Raw genomic sequence first — 19,820 nt, 5'->3', positions numbered from 1 at the left:
TGAGGCGACTAAGATGGCTGAGACGAGACTGGATGAGACGAGACTGGATGAGACGAGACTGATCGAGACGAGACTGACCGAGATGAGATGACTGAGATGGCTGAGACGAGACGACTGAGATGGCCGAGATGAGACTACCGAGGTGGCCGAGACGAGGCTGGCCGAGACGAGATGACTAAGATGATCGAGACGAGACTGACCAAGATGAGATGACTGAAATGGCTTCGGGGGCCTAAATCGAATCTTGGACTGAGCCTATGTTGCGCTCAAAGTACGGTCCGAAACCTGAGATGCTAGATATCCCACTCTGGCAAGATTAGGTTTGTGTTAACCCGGCTTGCTACATCGGTTTTGACTTTGACCTTCACCTAACTCTTGATTTTTACCCCAGTATGAATCATATAATTTCTCAATTTTATCAAAATTAATATAGACTAATATATTTATTTACATATATGTATTTTAGTTTTTTCATTTATTAATAATTTGACTATGATCACTTGCCACGCTTTTTGACTTTGGTGGCTCTTCTACTTGCTCCCATCTTTATCTTAAAATCGAAGAACCATTAACGATTTTATTGGGTTTGTTCCATTGATGGATCCATTGAAGATGACACTTCGATAAGATATTTTAGATTGAAAAATTAAGTTCTAATGCATAAATAATTAATTTAAAATATTAGATTGGTAGTGATGTGGAGATAAATAAGGGTCTTACGTGGCATGTCTTAGAATCACAATTGCGTCTGATTTAGATCGGATTAAGTTATGCAAAAAGGATGTCAAATCAAGAGGTATGACGATTATCTTGTCAACAGTAATGAGCGACGGTTGAGAGGAACACGATAATTACAAATATAGAAGGTTATCTAGGCATCTAGAATAAAGATGTTGAATAAAGAATGGACTCAATCACTCAAAAGGTTACAAAAGCAAAACTTGTTTCTTCTAAAGTAGTTATTTCAAAAAGCAAGATATGCTTAGTTTACTTCGAGATTATCATTCTCCTGTGGTTCTCTGTTCTTTTCTCCAACTGTGATTTGAGCATCGGAGTAGTCATGCCAAAATTCATTTTGATCCCCTTCTGACCTATTGTTGGTCTTTCAACAAGATAGAAAGAGCTAACTCGCCAAAGTTTTGTCTGTCCAACCTCAACTTGTCAAGCACAAGACCGATCCACTAAAAGTCGAACCGATTGAAGAGATATGTCCAATAACAACTGACTCAACACAAATCAATAGAAGACAATCCGATAGGACTTGACTCGTTCCTCGATCTCAAACTAGATCATGTAGTAAAAAATTAATCATTTAATGGTACATATGATTTATGAAATTAAATCAAGTTTTTATATTTAAATTAGTGCAAAATATCACAAAATTCATAGATAATTCATGCAATAAGCAATGAGATGAAGCCAAACAGATGGAAACCCAAAATCTACTTTCATTTATTAAAAATTCAACTGTAATTGTTTTTTTATCAGAACTCAATTAGTGCCTGGATAAATAGACAGCTCACCTAAAGAAAAAGTTGTATTAAAATCAAAATACCAAAATAAAAAATCAAGGTTGTTGTCATTATTATTATTATTATTAATAAATTGACACGAACTCAACCTACTCTGAGATAACGAGCATTAAAAACTCACCAAATTCCTGAAAAATATGTTGTATTTAGTTTAAAGTCGCCATTTTTGACTTGTGAGATTTCAGTAGTTTGTTAAACTTGTATTCAAATTCTGGATGCAAAATTAAAAATTATAAAATTCTCGAGTCGGCTAATTTTTTTCTCGAAGATGGATAATAATAATATTAATTAATTAATTTGTGGAATAATAATAATAATAATAATAATCCTTGTGCGTGGCTGCTGGCTCTATTTAAGCCCTGCTTCACCTCGACGAAGCGTGATCATGGAGGGCCTGATCCCCTTCGTCTGCAGAGCGATCGCCAGCTACGCCGGCGCCGGAAGGGCGCAGGCTCCGGCGATGGCCGCTTGGTTCGGCGACGAGTCGCCTTCGACCTCCTACATGCGGCTGCCCGCCGGCGACTCGGGCCGGTTCCGGCCCGGCGCAGAGGTCCATCTCTTCTCCTCCCCGCCGCCCGCCGCAGCGCCCGGTTCGGCGCCGGCCCAGCCGCTCGCCCGCCGGTCCACTCCCCGCCGGCCCGGTTAACAGACCGCGAAGGCATGGAACCGTGTAAATTAATTACTCTCTTTTTTTTTTTTTCCTTTTTCGGGTTGAAATAAGACATGGAAATCCCCAAGCCAAGGAGCCGTGTCGGGGCGGTGCTCGCTGTTAATTAAGTATTAATGGTGGGTTTAAGCGATGATTAAGGTTGATGTGATTGTAATTTGTGGGGTTGTGGATGGAGGATAAGAGCTTAATTATGAGTTGTAGATTATGATGTTTGTTTTGTATTGTCCCGTTTACTTACTTCCAGAGGAAGTAGAGAAGAATAATGAATTAAAGGCAGGGTTGTTCATTTGGAGAAGCAACGAGGAAAGAATAAACATTCCGTGTGTGTTTAGGATTTCATGAAAAGTCAGAGGATTAGGAAGACAGTAGCTTTCTTGCCCATTCTACCTCCATGGTGATCTCTTTCAAGATGAGCTCACTGCTTCGGCTAGCCGAACTCGAGCTCGGTCCTGCTCGCGAGCTCGAAGGTCTGTCTTCACTTCAAATCTGTCTTTCCGGGTGTGTTAGTCATGAACTAAAACATAATAACAGCAACAATCTACTGTTGTTTGACACATTCTCAACAGCAATCAGCAAAGCAACAAAAGAGAAAACCATGTATTAGGGTTCTAAAATGGTTAGACATCTCCTGGCAAAAGCAAGCAAACAAAAACTTATCCAGGCAGGAAACAACAAGCACCCCGCGGCTCGGTACAAGGACTAAGCGGAATACCGCACAGTAATTGTTGGATTCAACCAGTTCCTCAGACATATATCCGAGTGTCGGGTCTCAACATGACAATCTCAAAAAATCTGGAGAAACAGAAGATATCAGTATAATGTTTATCTCGGCCAAACTGTGAACACAATGAGCCAAAAACAAAAAACTAAACATATCCGATGTGGAAATATATACCAGCATTATATGAAGATAGAGGCTTACCAACAAAAGTGGCAAATAGGGTTGCACACACTGAATGATCTTCATAACGAACTTATGCGAAGAAAAATATTTTGATGAAAAGAGCTAGAGCAAACTGCAATGCCATAGCGCTGATGACTAAGGTCATCATATCACTTGCTTGAGCATGGGCCTTTAGGTTCACAGCAATGAACCAGGATGAAGCAGTGCCGGCAAGAAGTGTGATGATCCATCGGAAAGGCTCGAGGGGAACAACCAGCAGCAACTGGAATATTTTTCACAGAATGCATATGTATCAGCTGATTGGAATTCAGGCAAATTTAAATGTAACCTTTTTCAAAAAAGTATAATTATTTGCATGTCTTTATCACACTTCACAAATTTTAGTGATCAAACATTGAATGGAGGAAGGTTACTTACGCAAGTGGGTAAAAAGATGAACAGAGAATAACCCCACATACACCAGAGACGTAGTAGGCTTGTAGCAGATCCAAAATAGTAGAACAAGAAGTAGAAGAGAGCCGGTACAGCAATTGCGTAACCAAATATTATACATGCTGCCCAATCTATGTAGGACACATCAAACATCCATGTGGTACTTGGATCACTTCCTTTGCGCATCAAGTAAGTGCCAACGTTTCCAAGAATGGCAAGTATAACGATCAATGTAGCTGATATCCAAATAGGACCGTAACTGTGTAAACATCCATGGATTTAAAATGAGCTAACATACTTGACGGGAAAAAAATAAGCAACTCAGAACAACAGATTCCAACTCAGACAGGTTATACCAAATTCATGGATCATTCCTTCCTTGTGTAATTAAAGTTTAAGCCATGAATTCATAAATCATTATCTAACACAAGCCTGTTGACTTTTGAGTTGGTACTTGCAACTTATTTTAAGCTAGTTGGGAAATTTTGGAATGCAGATGATGTAGAAAAAATTTATTGTGCTCTAGCTTGAGTTTCTTGCATTTTGTTATCTTGAAAAGAACCCTTTCAACGATTGTGTAAGACCCACTAGTCAATCATGTGGTGGTATTCAGATTATATGCCACACCAAAGTATCATTTATGGTTTCTGTTCATGGAGAATTGGGTCTCATTCCATTGAGTTGGACTTCAGCTCTGCCTATCCTGAGTGCTGACTAAGTCTATTGAGAATAGATAGTTTTAGAGCAAACTAAAAATAATGCTGTAAAGATTGAAGTAAGGTATAAAACAATCTTATTAAGAAATTCTAGAGACATCAAATAAACTGCTAAAAAGAAACTACAACCAAGCTCTAAAAATAATGAGTGGAACAGATCATATATGAGATGGTAGCACTTTAGAAACAACTTACAGATCAGGATTATAATCAATCTTCCTGTAGAAATCATTCATAGGGTAGACTGAACTGATGATTCTGTCTACCACAACATCAGAATCAATATTGAAATATGGCCAGTACGATGAAATGCTAAATACTCCTTGCCAGCTTGTTGTGGCTTGTTCATCAGCAACTGCATTATCAAGAAATTAAGTCAATATGTGAGAAATAAAAAAATATATGCAAAAGGAATTCTGGTTAGATATAACTGTGTTTGCCATCAGAGTACACGAGCTTTTCCATAGCATTGCCTACATATAATCAACAATGGTTTCGACATCGATTTAATTGACATTTACATTTTAAATTATTTTTACTAATCAGTTAAAACTATGAGAATATGTATTATGAGCCTAACAAGATGGAGTATGCTTTTTCACTATGTAGCATCTAAAAAAGTTTGTTGTAAAATCAGCGATACACTGCGAAACTAGACACAAAATGCAATCTCTGATTTTAAGATACTTGATCCCTTAGTGAAGACATGTAGATAATACGTCCAATATGAATTGCAGTGGCAATTGACAGATCATAATTACATGTATCATTGACCTTAGTTTCGTAGCTCACACAAAATTCTTTTGTTTCTTATATCTAAGCTACTATGCATTTGAACCTGAATAAGAATAAGCTTGCTTAATAAGGGCAAAATAGTCCCAACAAACAATGGAAATTAAAATGGTATTAACTTGAGTTTCCTCATTAGTCACACAAGAGTGCACAAAATTGGTCTTTCCATAAAGTGCTGTACCACCATATACTATGTGTCTAGTGTCTACCAACAATGAAATCAAATGAATTCTAAGACTTCACCATTGTGGATAGCAAAATATTCTAGTCCTTGAAGAACTAATTCGTTTACTCACTATTTAATAGTTGTGCTAGTTTAAAAAGATCACTCCCTTAACATATATGTCAGCTGACAAAGGTTACTTGAGCTCCATGTAAATTAGACAATAGATTTACTTGATGAATCAAGAATCACATTTGGTTATTCAAAAGATAATTCAGCAAACTTTCCAGATAAGAACAGGTTTTCACAAATTTTATAACAGCAATGGCGAATTGCACATGGTGATGGGTGATACCTTCTTGACTGTAAAGAATGAGATTTTAGTATTTCAATCATTCACAGAGGTATAAAGACAACCACATAAAGCAATTCAGCTATTAAGCACAGTGGGTAGGTACTAAGGCAGGAATCTTGTGCACAAAACTAGCAATTTCCAAAGGACTAAAAGCACACAGATTGTTTGATTCCCATATACTTAAAAGTGTCATAGTCCAGGTATCAAGGCTATAGCTTTTGGAACATAATCTTGTGTTGACCAAAACGCTACAAGATAAATTAACCAACAATCACGACTAGAAAGTGCATGAAAATAGACCTTCAAGGTGTCATTAGAACCAGCTCTACAATGTGAAAGAATGAATACATAATAAAACATAAATTTGACTTCAACTTAAAATTTAGCATTCGAGCTTACTTGTAGAACTCCCAAGATCCTGATAACCTCCCGTCATCAGTGGAAACGTTCCAAAATTTCCAGAAAATGCTGTAACAAAGTACAAGAACGAGTCAACTAACAAGTACATAAATAATCAGAGTTTGTTCTTCCGCATCACATATTATACAAGTAACAACCCTACCTCGATTAGAAGCGCTTGTTATCCTATCTTCAGTAATCACAGCCTACATAAGATACCAACAATCCTTTAGAAGTCGCTCAGAACATATTTGACGAATTCCAAACGAAAGCAAGAGCGAGATTGAGGGGAAAAGGTCAAAAAAGATTCGAATCCAACAGTAATACGGAGACCAGGGGATCCATGGTAAATAATAGCAATTAACGAGAGGGCGCGACGAAGAGTAGAGGAAGAAGAATACCGGAACGGAACCGGGCAAGTGGCTGGCGGGCATCCTTGTGTAACCCTCTTCCATGTCGTCGAGATGACGCGATCGGCGACGACCTCCTCCACTTCAGATTGCCATTCCCATCCAAAATCGAAGCAGAAACTGATGTGGTCGACGGAGCGATTTATAAATCTCCGAGCACGCACCGCGCCGTCGTCGCCGAGCGGCGCTTTCTTTCTCACTTTCCGAAGACCTCCCCCAACCAACTTCCTCCCGAAGGTAGAGGATGCGCTGTCTTGGCCAGGTCACGAACCACGGCAGGACGGATCGCTATTGGATCAGCCACTTAACGGCCCACGGTGGGACCCGACCACATTTGGACCAATCCGAAAACGTTTATGACCAATCAAAACGCATCCTTCTTACTACACACTTGAACAAAAAACATACCACTGCACAAACATCCTGTTACTACAGATCAAATTACTCGACAACAACTTTACTATTGCGTTAAAACTCCAATTCATAACTAAAGTTTGAAATGATTAATACATTTCTGCCACTATCGCAATTCAAGATACATGAAAATGAAACAGTGACGGTTTGAATCTGTTACACACGATCCAAATGTTTGCTAACCTATATGAAGAACAAAACTTTCCGGGGCAGCAGCAGCAGCAGAGCTCACTGCCAATCTATCCCTATGAGAAGGAAACAATAATATAAGACTCTAAATTGTGCCAATAGGTAGAGATCGGCGATCGAATGCCGTGTTGTTAGCATGTATCAGGCTCAACGCATCGATCGTCCATTCATATCTCACTTGAGAAGATTGACTTCATCGTTTCGTAGGTCATGAAGGCAATGCCCATACCGGGAACCACTTTGTAGTATTCAGGCATGATGCCTCTGTATAAACCTCGGAACCCTTCTGCCTTTATTATGTGTCTAAATGTCCCGAGAATGCCGGTTTTGTACACGCGAGCCCTTCCAGCTGTACCCTCCAATTGTTTTCTTCGCCTCACGAGATCGAGTGGGAATGTCACTGCAAAGCATAAGAGTTGGCAAATCCAACAGAAATCTTTTATCAAGTTTATAGAGCAAGCTGAATAGACCAAACTAAAGTAAATCAATGTGATTTGAATGAAAATGAGACACCAATATAAATGTTATTTTTTTCTGTTGAGCTCTAATACTAACTAAAACGATGTTATATTTATATGGCAATGATAGCTTTATCTGTTTTTCTCACTTACTCTTATGTCCTACAACATGAAATGGATGTAGGCGAAAAAGAAGGGACAAAAAATAAACTCTGTACCTATTTCTGTTTATAACAAGAAGTTAGTAGGGAGGCATGCAATTACTGTTTTCATTTCAACCCGAATCAGCAAAAAATGGAAGCAAATGGACTTTAAGCATCTAACAATAAACAAGAATGATTGGGTGAAAAAACGATAATACAATCCTATTCTTTTTCATTTCTCTCTTACTTCCTTTGTAAACAATACAGATAGTTAATCCAAGCTTGATAATGTATTATGCCACAACTTACATGTTGATGAAGCAATTCCAGAAAGACCTCCACAAGCCAAACTCACCAAGGTAGAAGAATCATTTGGCCTGATGTCATTGAATGACAAACGAGATTTAAGATCACATTGAAAGAAACCATCCGCATGACTTACAAATCATAATTAATGAATCGAAACCAAATCACCTCTTGACTTGCCAATGGGATTAGGACGCAGAGTATTCAAAAGAAGCCACGATAGTGCATTTACAGAAAAATTGAACTTGATGCTCCAAGTCCCTTGTACAATCCTCTTGCACCCTCATCTCTACAGATGGCAAACAGAGCATGCGAAATGCCCCTATAATACATAGTATTTGTCATAATGAGATAAACTGTTACAACACAGCCTAATTAGCAGCAAGAATCTCTATTGTCAGAGAAAATCATTCTCTTAGCAATTATAAAATTTTCTGCAGTATATGTATGGTCAAAAGAAGCCACGATAGTGCATTTACGAAAAGAAGATATTGTAATTACTGCAGGACTTGTCTGAGACTAAACTTCAGTAGCAAAACACAAGTATCTAAAAACCTCAAATATGAACTTCACTCGCATTGAAGCCACATTTCGTAAGTGTTACTGAGAAAGGGCAAAAGGATCCATCAAAATACTAATATTAAACAAAAGGTGGCATATAATTCTGAGTAAGATGAAATTTCCAAAGAGAATAACTGAAAGATAATAGGATTCACAATGACTCGATATCCAAATAAGATATACCTCTCTAACATCACTCAAGATGACAAAGGAACAAGTTTAATATTATATTCTCAAACAGACAACAGGTAATGCAGTGAACAATGAATTCACCTGCGCGGCAAGACGAGTCCTAACAAGGTCAAGTGGATATGTCATGGTGGAAGCAGTTATTCCGGACAAACCTCCTGATAAAAACCGGACACCAACATGAGCTGAACCGTCTCCATGCTTATCGAGCCCAGGAAGCAATTGAAGTACCTGCACAAATTTTAACATAAGAAATAAATATGGATATCTAACAGAAGACGCAATTCATTAATAAATTTAGCCTTACTTTCTTGTATTGATCGAAAGCATAGAAGTTTATTGAAGAATATGGTAAGCGATGAACAATCATCACCAAATTCCCCTTCCAAAATGCTCTAAATCCTTCTTCATGAACAATGCGAGAAGCCTCGCGCCAAATGTTGGTTTTCCTTAGAGTTGCAATATCGGAATGCATACCTTGTACCTAAAATTGTGAAGCCATGAGAAGTGATGAATGACTGATGACGTTCATCTGATATACTAAAAGTAAATTAGAAAAAAAATATAGAAATATTTGACTCCTAAAAAAATATATGAATAAAAAATCAAAAGTACTCAGAATTCAGATGATTATAAAATTACAAGGATTAGATATAATCACATCTTAGAGAATAGCCAGTGCACGAGCTCTTACAACTAGAATGACGAAAGGTCATAGACATAAGAAATGCTCGAGCAAAAACGCACCAACAAATATGAAAGAAAAAAAAGTCAAAAAAAAAAAACAAAACAAAAAATATTTCAAAACTGGAATAGATCTCCATCTCATACCTTGAAAATTTTTGTTTTTCTACCTCAAAAAGAAATATTGCTGATGTTTCCAAAATTTTCTAGCTCCATTTGAGCAAAAGTCAGTTTACAATCAGACTATTCGTTAGCGACTATGTAAAGGAGCTCACATCCACTTGTTCCTCTACCAAACTGCAGGTCCATAAGTCTCAGCAGATTGGTCAGATTCGTCTTAAGCAAAACCAAATACCTTCTGTAACCACGGAGTAGAAATAACAGTTCGAGAGTGAAAAGAAACAGTAAATCCAGTGCGGAAACTGACAACACAAATAGGAGAGTGGCTAGAGCAAGAAGCTAACCTGGAACAGGATCGTAAGCCGGCCAAGAGGAGCCGTGCACGTCTTACTGAAGGCGCCTGCGACACCGCCGGAAATAAGGTGCGGCACCGCCCCAAGCTGCGGCTGCTGATCTTTCAAAGCCTGATACTGCTGGCGCCTCATTATCTGGCCGCCACTCTCGACCACAACTCCCACTCGCGCCTCCGTTTGCATCTCCGGCGGCTGCTTCTGCTCGTCGTGTTACTGGACGACACCAAGTCTACTGCTTCGCCGGAGACGCTCCCGCCTTCAACTCAAATCGCAGCCCGCCGAAACGGAAACCCTAAGGACTAAACCCTCGTACCTTCGCCTCCAAGTCTTGGCTCTCACATGAAATTTTTAGAGTTCCTTTTATTTACGTGAAAATTGGATACCTAACAATCATACCTGAAGAAGAACCATTCAGGAACACGTGGCGTGAATGTGATGCGAGTATAAGTCGGGTAGAAGTAGATGCTTTTAGGTTGGACTTGCAGTACAGTGTTGAGTGATCAGACGGTTAGGAATCGTCGGATGTTGGGTGAAGCGGGAATATCCATCAACTCCATGTCCATACACGTGGAATATTCGGCCGTCCATTTCATGGGGAATTATTGGCATATTAAAGAAAGGGCGAAAAATCAAAAGAACCCTTTTTTACGGAATCATGAAAAAAAAAAATAAAAGGCACCAGAGTATAGTTGAGTGTGGTACTGACAGTCTCATCTCATCTTTATATATTTTATTTTTTAAATTTATTTTTATTTCTAATATTATTATAATAGTTACAAGATTATAACTGTAATATAATTATAAAACGGTGTTTGATTAGAATTATCATTGATAATCTTGATGAGTTATTTAAAATTATCATTGATAACCTGATTTGATTTAAGTTATAATCGTTTCTCAAGTAATATAATATCATCGCCATATCAGTAAATGGATTATAATTCAAAAATATAATAACCTTACAACTTAAGATTTTCTATCATTCTAAATGTTAACAAATTTTTTTTCATAATTAATTGAAACTAAATTAATTAATTTAATAAATTTTAATTTAAAGATTTATAAAAATAATAATAATTTATTTTAAATTTTAAAAAATAAAATTAATAAATTATACTTATTAATTTAATAAATTATTTTATTAAAATAATTATTTTTATAAATTATTTTATTAATATATATATATATATATATATATTATGATAAATTTTAAAAACTAAATTATATTTATTAAAATAATTATTTTAATAAATTATTTTATTAAAAATACAATTAATGAATTATATTTATTAATTTAATAATTTATTTTATTAAAATAATTATTTTAACTAATTATTGTATTAAAAAATATATAAATTTATGTTAAATTTTAAAAATAAAATTAATGAATTATATTTATTAATTTAATAATTTATTTTATTAAAATAATTATTTTAATAAAATAAAATTAATAAAATTTATTTATTAATTTAATAAATTTTTTAATGAAAAAATTTATTTTAATAAATTACTATATTAAAATATATATAAATTTATATTAAATTTAAAAAAATAAAATTAATAAATTATGTTTATTATTTTAATGAACATGTGTAGTTTGGTGGCAATCATCATTTTACTGATCCTCTGCGGGCTTAGTCTCACCTTCAATACCCATTATTTTCCATCCTAGGTTGGCAACGGACAATTTCTAATTCTCATTGCTCGATCCAAATGCAATCCGATCACTTGTCGATCCGATAAGGAAGCATCAAACCAAAGACAACTCGACTCTTGTCCGATCTACTTCCGTTGACCTATTCCGAGCCCTCAAAGACTCGGCCCATCATCCCGTCTCAATCGAATCATGATGCATAATCTTGTCTTTGTATCTTCTAATTGCTAATTGATTTCTTCTCTTTGGAATCACAACCTGAAGTGGTTCAGTGGTCGTCCGATGGACTAACTCCCCAGACATTCTTAATTTGGTAGTCTTTTTTAGTAAACCTTAAACCCTCAACCTTATAAACTATAATTATGTTTTAAAACACCTTTGTAAAATGTTTTGATGGCTTCTTGCAGAGTTTTGAAATTCACAATCTGAGAGTTCAAAATTTTTTCACCAAACAAGTTGATCGACAGTGTTTTTATGTCCAAAACTATACTCAAAATGATGTAGATGATCAATTTCCAACCCACCCCAACAACTTTTCGTGGACAAAATCGTGCCAAAATTTTCCAGGATGATGTCGTCAGCGAATCTGGGCACGATCTGAATTTAAAAAACAGTTTGATTGTATGTCGGCACAAGCAATGCACAACCAATATAAGGACCTAAATTGGGTGTCTTTAGGACATCCAAAAGACTGCGGTAAGACATAATTGTCGCTTTGTGCTTGTAGTTTAATTCTGCTATGATGTATTTATAGAAAAATTTTTTCTAAATGGGGAGCGCAATTAAAGGATGCTAAGCATCTGGGTTGGTCGTCGTACGTGCACTTTCCGATTTACCTTGGTGGCCGGTGGGAAACTTCCGTGGGACCGGACCGGCCACTCCCAGGGATAGTCAAATATCTAAGATTTAATTTTGGATGGCAATGATGAACACTTCTCAATTTATTTGATAAGGCTTCGGTCAGACATTCTAACTTTAAGCCCTAAGAGTTCGAATCTTGGCGAAACCGAGCAATACTCTCATTTATCGTGATCAACTGCAGTTTCTCGATTTACCTCTTCATAGATGATCGTGGGACCGACCGTGTGGGACTACTAAGGTGGCAGATTCAACCTTTTTGCAGAAGAAGTATCTAAAATTTATCGAGATAATATTTTCTTTCATTGTAGTCAATTATAATGTTTCGATTTATCTCTTCACAGATGATCATAGAACAGATCGTATAAAGCCGCAAGGATGACAAATTCTACCTTTTACAGTAAAAATATTTAAGATTTAATTTCAATTACGATCGTATATCTAAGGACGTTGGTAGCTTTGATGGCAATCACGAACTTCTCGATTTATTTAATAGGTGGAATATAAAACTAGACTATCTATGCCTGATTATAAAAAAATTATATCGTGAGATTGAGCCGATCTTGTGACGTTAAGTTATCCGTCAGGACTTATTTGTATTTTTTCTCAATTTACCATAGTAGTCGATGAAAAATTTTAATTATGGTGCATTGTTAGCCAAAATATAAGATCGGACCACGGTTCAAATTTTAATTATGGTGCATTGTAAGATTTTTTTTTAATATAATGAAAAATTTAAGAGGTTGACTGCTAAGCGAAAAATCACTTGTGCTTTCAGATTAATCCAATGGATGAAAAGGAAAAATAGGTAATTGTTATTTGTAATTCCTCTTATGGAAAAATGAAATCACACCCTTCGATTTCTAAATATATTTAAGGAAACATCCTCCTCATCCTTATCCCTTCCCACCGAAGCTTCGAGGGGAATAAATAAATAAAAGGTAAAAAATAAATAAGAAAAGAAAAGAAAAGAAAAGACTAAGCTCGTGGCGTCCTTCTCTATCATTTCTTACCCTCGTTCCTACCCGCGATTCTGGAATTCCTTCTCGCGGGCTCCATCATAAATCCGACGGCGTAATGAATGGGTGAACGTTGAATTATTATGCGGTTTTATCCCCGATTGTTGACGGCGAGAAATTACGGCGAAAACCCTCCCGTTGCAATCGCTTGCTCTATAAATTCTGGCCGCCGAGTTGGTTGACGATAAATGACCGACGAAGAAGCTGATCGCGTCGGTGCGGATCTTCTTCTTCTTATTCCGGAGCAGCGTCCGCGGAAGAAGAGGGATTTGGCTGAGGCAGGGAGCTTCGGATGCTATGAGAGGCGGTTGAATGGTTCCGTGGCGTTTCCGCATCATCGCCGACAAGCTGGCGAAGATGATCGGAGGAAGAGGCGCCGATGACGGCGACGACGATTTCTCTCTTCCATTCGATCACCCGATCGCTTGCCGCTCCAACTCCGTCGATGTGAGTGGTTAAAATTTTGCCACTTTGCTGTGGTTGATTTCACTATTGGGTGAAATGTGCCGACGTTGGTGTTGTTTGTTTTGATGAAAATTAGGTTCCTCATATGCGGCAGCGGTTCGATTGGGACTGCGGCCTCGCCTGCGTGCTGATGGTCTTGAGGACGGTAGGTCTGGAACAGTTTGATATCCGTGATCTTGAGAAGATTTGTGGCACGACAAGGCAAGTTGCCCTTGTTTTTTTGTTCTGGTTACATTGATCTTCACTATTTTGTTTTACGTACAAGGACTAAAAACATCGGCCATAGTAAAACTTTTAAATGCGAGTCTCGTGGTGAACTCGATCGTGGAAATGGTTTGCTTTCTAATGGGTTTTATGATACTGTCATTTAGCGTTTTGGCACTGAAGTACAACTACAACTATTATTACAACAGCTATTTGGAGTTCTATTAATCAGATCTGACCTTACCAATGAGCTATTTGCAAAGTTATAACGCTATTGACATCTAGATCTTCTAAGTCACCTCTAGCTATGTTAATTTATGTTTTTTATGTAGTTTCTCTCTACCTGTTACACTATGAGACCTAATTAATCCAGATTGTTAATTATAAGATCTATTGATTTCTAACTGGTCTGTCTAGTAGAGTTTTCACTTTTTTTTCTTCTCTTGTAATCTCACAAATTCATCTTAGTATTTTGGTTTTTTTGGTTTGCTAACTTTTTCATATGTGATATTTCATAACTGCATAATAATGTTGTAGTTGATAAAATATGGCTGATATTAAGGCCACAATGTTTTGTATTTTTTTCTCACTGAAGTAACATTCACAATTGGATACACTGTTCTACCTCTATCTTTTCTAGTTTATCATTGTTATTAAACCTGTGTGCCTGCTTTCTTTGGGCTATTGCCACTTCAACATAAGATGATGCCATATCGATACGCAATTTACCTTGTTCAAGCTTTGCTGCAACATCAATGGTCTATTGGGTGGTCACTTTTGTGACAAAGAACATATTTGTATTTTATGAGATCAATGGAACTGATAGCAAATAGTTGAGACTTAGACATTTTGTTGTTTGGTTTGGATGGTGAAATAGCTACCATATGACAACATGTTCCCATAAAGAAGTTGGCATTTTCTACATTTATTAATAGGCTGAATTACATGCAGAATTAATTGCGGGATGTGATCAGGTTCCATTTATTAATGATTATATTTTCTGGATAAGAGTGAACTTGAATCATTTTGACATTTAGAACGGATTGGAGAGCTAAATTGTGTTCTCTTTTTGATGCAAGGCTTCTTTTCATTGTAACATGAAAACAAATGCATGGCATGGTATATATTTTTATCTTAGGAGTCTGTCATGATCCATGATCTGTGTGTTCTGCTGTGGTTAACATGTGCTTTATTTGAGGTTCATTCACATGCTTTCAACATTTGTTAATGGAGAGCAAAGACAATGTGAATGAATCTATGCTATTATGCACTACAAAGTTCAAAAGGAAAAACAAAAGAATTCCTTTGCCTTTTGATAATTCCAATTATGATGCCTTTTATTGCACTGATACCTCTCACGTTTTGGCAGCATTTGGACTGTTGATCTAGCATACTTGTTGCATAAATTTTCTGTGAAGTTCTCTTTCTTGACCGTGACGTTAGGTGCAAATCCAGAGTATTCAGCTGAATCCTACTATAGAGTAAGTTTTGTCAGACTCTTGCCTGTTATTTGAAGTGTCCTGCAGCACAAACAACATACCCTTGTTAACTGATTCTGAAATCAACTTGCATTGACAAACTCTTATGTTTGTACACCATTATGGACGTGTATGATCCAAATATGACCACTTTAGGTGCAAATGAACTCAAACAAATAAATTTCAAGCAAAAATCATGTTGTAAGCTGATTTTTAAGGACTTCAATTTAACATTAAAAAACATTGGGGAATGGTTTGATAAAATGCCCTAATACATATGCAAGTTCCTATTCCGTAGCACATCTTTTGCTATATGATGAAGATATTACAAACACTTTCAGCATAATGTCCGCAATCAGAATTTGATCCATTCTAAACAATCCTAGATAAATAGATCTACTCAATTTGCACTTTTCTGGAGTTTATGTTGCAGAACTTTTTCTTGAACACACATTTACTATGTGAATTTGCTCACATGTGGTGTGGTTGCATTGATAATATTACAGCTTACAAATATCCAGCATTTGTATGTGTAGACCCTTATCTCTTTTATGAAATCCCTTTCTCTTGACTTAAAGGCCATCAAATTTTAACCTTGACAAATATTCTTGTGGTTTTCTACTAATATCCCTTTGTTTGCTTCTAGTAATGTTTCTACTAATAATGTTTCTTCATATCTCCTCACTTTGAAAGTAGTTATATTGCGACATGTACATTTATATGGAAATACAATTTTTTAATAATTTTCTGATTGACCATGTTCTTCTATCTAATTAATCAGCTACTAATAATTTGATTTGGGACACCTACAGGAGCAACTGCAAGATGACATAGAGAGAGTGGATGGGCTATTTGAAAAAGCCCTAGAGGCTGGGATCAACATACAAGTATGTGCGGGGACATTTTGTCATGTTTATCTTGGATGGCCATAGGGTTTAAATAGTTGGCCGATAATATGACGGGGGTGTCAACTGCGTAGTCAATGAAGTAGTTTAAAACATTTATGATGTTCCACAGTGCAGATCCATCAGTGCGAAGGATATATCTCTCCTAATATTGACAGGACAATGCGTTGCAGTTGCTTTAGTTAACAAGATCAAGTTAAGGTAACAAACCCCACTAATCATCAATGTTTACTTATCTTTGCATCTCTAGGAAAGTTAGTGAAATACTTTTCAGTAGTGTTATGTATAGCTGCTTCCTTCTTTTGAACCTCCACCAACTGACCCTATCTCTCTTCTTGTCTTGGATGGGCAAACCATTTGTGTGTGGGCAAATCATGCAGGTTTTGTTACCTTTGTGCACCTATTGTTTAGAGGCTGGGCCCCATCAGCATTAAACCTATGTAAAGTACACCAGTTCACATTAAGAGGGTCCTTCTATGTTTAAGTCGATAACCAAATGATGCATGATGCCATTGGTCTGTTCCTGTTGAAGTAGCATAAGCTTTTGATAAAGGAAACTATTTGACTGATTTCTTGATGACCTTCATTTCTCGTAGTCAATACTGGACAAAGGATTCACAGGATGCTGACTGCTATATGAGTAACTCAGATTATATGGGTAAGTTATTTAGTTTGCAATTGGATTGTAATTTTTTGGTTCATCAAGTTTTTTATTAAAGTCAATATGCTGGTATTTATGCTTGCTATATGTGTAAGTTCATTAACATCTATTATGGCATTATATATTTTTTTTCAAAGATAATATCAGACATTACTTGATGCTTGATAGATCTTAATGTACAAATAAGAATATGTAACCAACTTGTTTTTCTGACATCCTATATTAAAAGCATATGCATCTTAGATTCCTATTAATGAACTTCCACAATCAGAGAAAATAAATGGCCAGAGCAGCCAATTGCTTTTCTGACACCTGACATGGAAGAAAATATTTATGCACAATTGTTGTACCATTTTTTACTATGCTTTTACTACAATAGTTCCTCTGCATTTTAGGGACTCAATTGCTTAAATGTAACTCGTACAAGTTTTACTTATCGTACTTTAGCTTTGTCTTTCAAGCATATAGTTCTGTTCTTACTCCGACAGAAATAATTCCTTTTCCTAGGGCATTATGTCGTGATATGTGGCTTTGATGGAGGGAGTGGTGAATTTGAAATAAGAGATCCTGCCAGTCCAAGGTATCTTCTTTCTTTAAAAGGAATTAAAGTGCTGAGTTTGACCTTCTTCTAAAATTATGAATTGCTTTTCTACCTAATTATTCTTGGATAATATATTTGTCGATCTTTGGCTGAATTCAGCCTTCAATGTTGCTTTCCACTAAGTCATAACCTCAAACTTAGCTTGAAATAAGACTTCTAGTATATCGAATGATGTAGGAAGCATGAGAAACTTTCAATAGAATGCTTGGATGAAGCACGGAAATCCTTCGGCACTGACGAGGACATCCTACTGGTAAGATTTTAAGGTCAGGCCAACAGATTTACTCATTACAACTGTATCAGCCTTGCAAATGCTAGCACAAATGTTTTCTAGAGTGATCTTAAATCTTGGTGATTCTCTCAGAGAGGTAGGATTAGGAATTTCTATCGATTGCTGTGTCGAGTCACAAAACCACACATGATGATCTTCATGTTTTGTGCTTTAATTATGCAGATATCTTTGAGTGGTAAAAAGTTTACAAATCTTTCTTCCAGACTTGTAAAATAGAAATGCCAAATCTTCTTCTTCTTCCAGTGATCACCCCATGGCTGTGTGGCTGGCTATGTGCATCATTCATCCTTTGCAAATTATATTTTTAATATATGTTTTAAAAAAATGTACAGCCAACTTGTGTAAATTTTTGTAAAACTAATGTATATCATGAAAGTGAAAAAAAAAAACTTGCTCTTGCTTGCTCATGATTCTCTGGATTGATTCGTGTAGAATGAATTCAGTCGATTTACATTGGAGGTCAAGTCGAACTATGGTCGAACCATATTGAAGTTGGACTTGATTCGATTTAAGGTATTTACTTGCCTAGTTCACTCAATTAGATTGTTTTACCTTGCGAGTCTTTGTTGTTACAATTAGTATGCTCATTTCATTTTCTTCCATTTAGTTTTAGATCTATCGATTGAGTTATTTGATTTGCCTTAATCTACTTACTCCATTGATTAGATTTGCTTGACACAATTGGCTCGATCAAGTTATTTGATTTACCTTCTTTAGCACACATTACACTATTTATTAGATCGAGTTGAGTTGTCTTCAGGGCATAGTTGAGTTGGTTATTATGAGGTAGATTTATTGAAGTGGATAAAGATCGAATTTTGATAAAGCTGAGACAATATCCTCTTCCGTAGTGGTTAGTCGTAGTTTTCTGATTTACCTTTTCACAGATATGATCATGAGACCGATCGTGTAAGACCATTGAGGTAGTGGATTTCATTTTTTGTTGAAGAGTCGAGTTAATCGATTTGTTCGATTATTTTGACTCTTGACTTGCTTGCCTTGAATATCATAAAAATATTTATTATTTAGTGAGGGTTAAGAAATAATTATTATTATAAGTTTATTTTATAGTTAAACATATATATATATAGAAAAGTTGGATAAAAGTTAAAAAAGATACGTTTTTATTTTCAAATCATGGGGGCGTCTAATTTTGAATTTGTTTAATTAAAAGTTTATAATTATTTAAATATTTTTTAATAATATTATTAAGTATTATTATCTTCTATTTTAAATTTTAATTTTTAATTGATAAGAAGGGTTTTAGCAATTATAATTTGATAGTTATTATATGTATTATAGTAGTTATGATTTTATAATTATTATAACGTAATATATTTAATATTTATATTAATATTTAAAATTATATTTTATTATTATAATAATTTAATTATAATTTTGTAATTGCTATAATATTGTTATAATATAGATGTAATCTTATTTATTTATTATTTATATTATAGTAATTATGAAATTATAATTATTATTATGAGAATGTGATTTATTTATTTAATATTTATTTTATAATAATTATAAAATTGTAATTATTATAGTATGTTATCAGTTATAATTTTGTAGATTGTTATAATAAATTTAATCGGTTTGGAAATTAAATGAGAGATCATAATATCTAATAATATAGAATAGTTGTAGAGAGTATTTAAATAAATATATAGAGTTGAACAAGTGAGCGAGATATCTTTTTAATAAAAAAATTACAATGGGATGTAATAAAAGGACGCCTTTTTAATTTTTGTAGTTGACGCGCTTTTTTTTCCTTCTAATTTAGCTGTTTCAAAATTCATCCCCTTCCAAATTTATATTCTAATAATAATATATTTAATATTTTTAAATTCGAATTTAAATACACAATACACAGTTAGATTTCATAGA

The 19,820-nt window shown here is 35.5% G+C and overlaps 2 protein-coding genes and 1 pseudogene across 4 annotated transcripts; 1 reads left to right on the top strand and 2 right to left on the bottom strand.

The window, feature by feature from the left end:
• Positions 1-2,776: 2,776 nt before the first annotated feature.
• LOC141831064 (uncharacterized) lies at positions 2,777-6,565 on the bottom strand. The gene is made up of 7 exons (XM_074718505.1): positions 6,365-6,565; positions 6,127-6,169; positions 5,964-6,032; positions 4,450-4,609; positions 3,524-3,797; positions 3,125-3,368; positions 2,777-2,994 (listed from the first exon to the last, which is right to left on the bottom strand). Exons 1-6 carry the CDS (start codon positions 6,416-6,418, stop codon positions 3,177-3,179), a joined length of 792 nt encoding a protein of 263 aa, XP_074574606.1. The 5' UTR covers positions 6,419-6,565; the 3' UTR covers positions 2,777-2,994; positions 3,125-3,176.
• Positions 6,566-6,861: 296 nt separating this feature from the next.
• On the bottom strand, positions 6,862-10,098 carry LOC141830737 (uncharacterized; annotated as a pseudogene).
• Positions 10,099-13,438: 3,340 nt separating this feature from the next.
• On the top strand, positions 13,439-18,598 carry LOC141830588 (guanylyl cyclase 1). Of its 3 annotated transcripts, none has more exons than XM_074717990.1 (9): positions 13,439-13,768; positions 13,863-13,987; positions 15,360-15,471; positions 16,281-16,355; positions 16,486-16,574; positions 16,970-17,031; positions 17,542-17,614; positions 17,813-17,888; positions 18,360-18,598. In XM_074717990.1, the coding sequence occupies exons 1-9, from the start codon at positions 13,634-13,636 to the stop codon at positions 18,504-18,506; spliced, it is 894 nt and encodes a 297-aa protein (XP_074574091.1). In that variant the 5' UTR covers positions 13,439-13,633; the 3' UTR covers positions 18,507-18,598. The 3 variants fall into 3 exon arrangements, with proteins under 3 accessions (XP_074574091.1, XP_074574093.1, XP_074574092.1); XM_074717992.1 differs by lacking the exon at positions 18,360-18,598 and adding an exon at positions 18,090-18,326 and having other exon boundaries at positions 13,443-13,768; positions 17,813-17,901; XM_074717991.1 differs by lacking the exon at positions 18,360-18,598 and adding an exon at positions 18,090-18,326 and having other exon boundaries at positions 13,445-13,768.
• Positions 18,599-19,820: the final 1,222 nt, after the last annotated feature.

This window comes from Curcuma longa, chromosome 6, assembly GCF_044706935.1.
Source record: "Curcuma longa cultivar G26 ecotype Majalengka, Jawa Barat chromosome 6, ITB_CL_G26_1.1, whole genome shotgun sequence".
Lineage (NCBI taxonomy): Eukaryota > Viridiplantae > Streptophyta > Magnoliopsida > Zingiberales > Zingiberaceae > Curcuma > Curcuma longa.
This window is presented reverse-complemented; position numbering and strand designations above follow the sequence as displayed.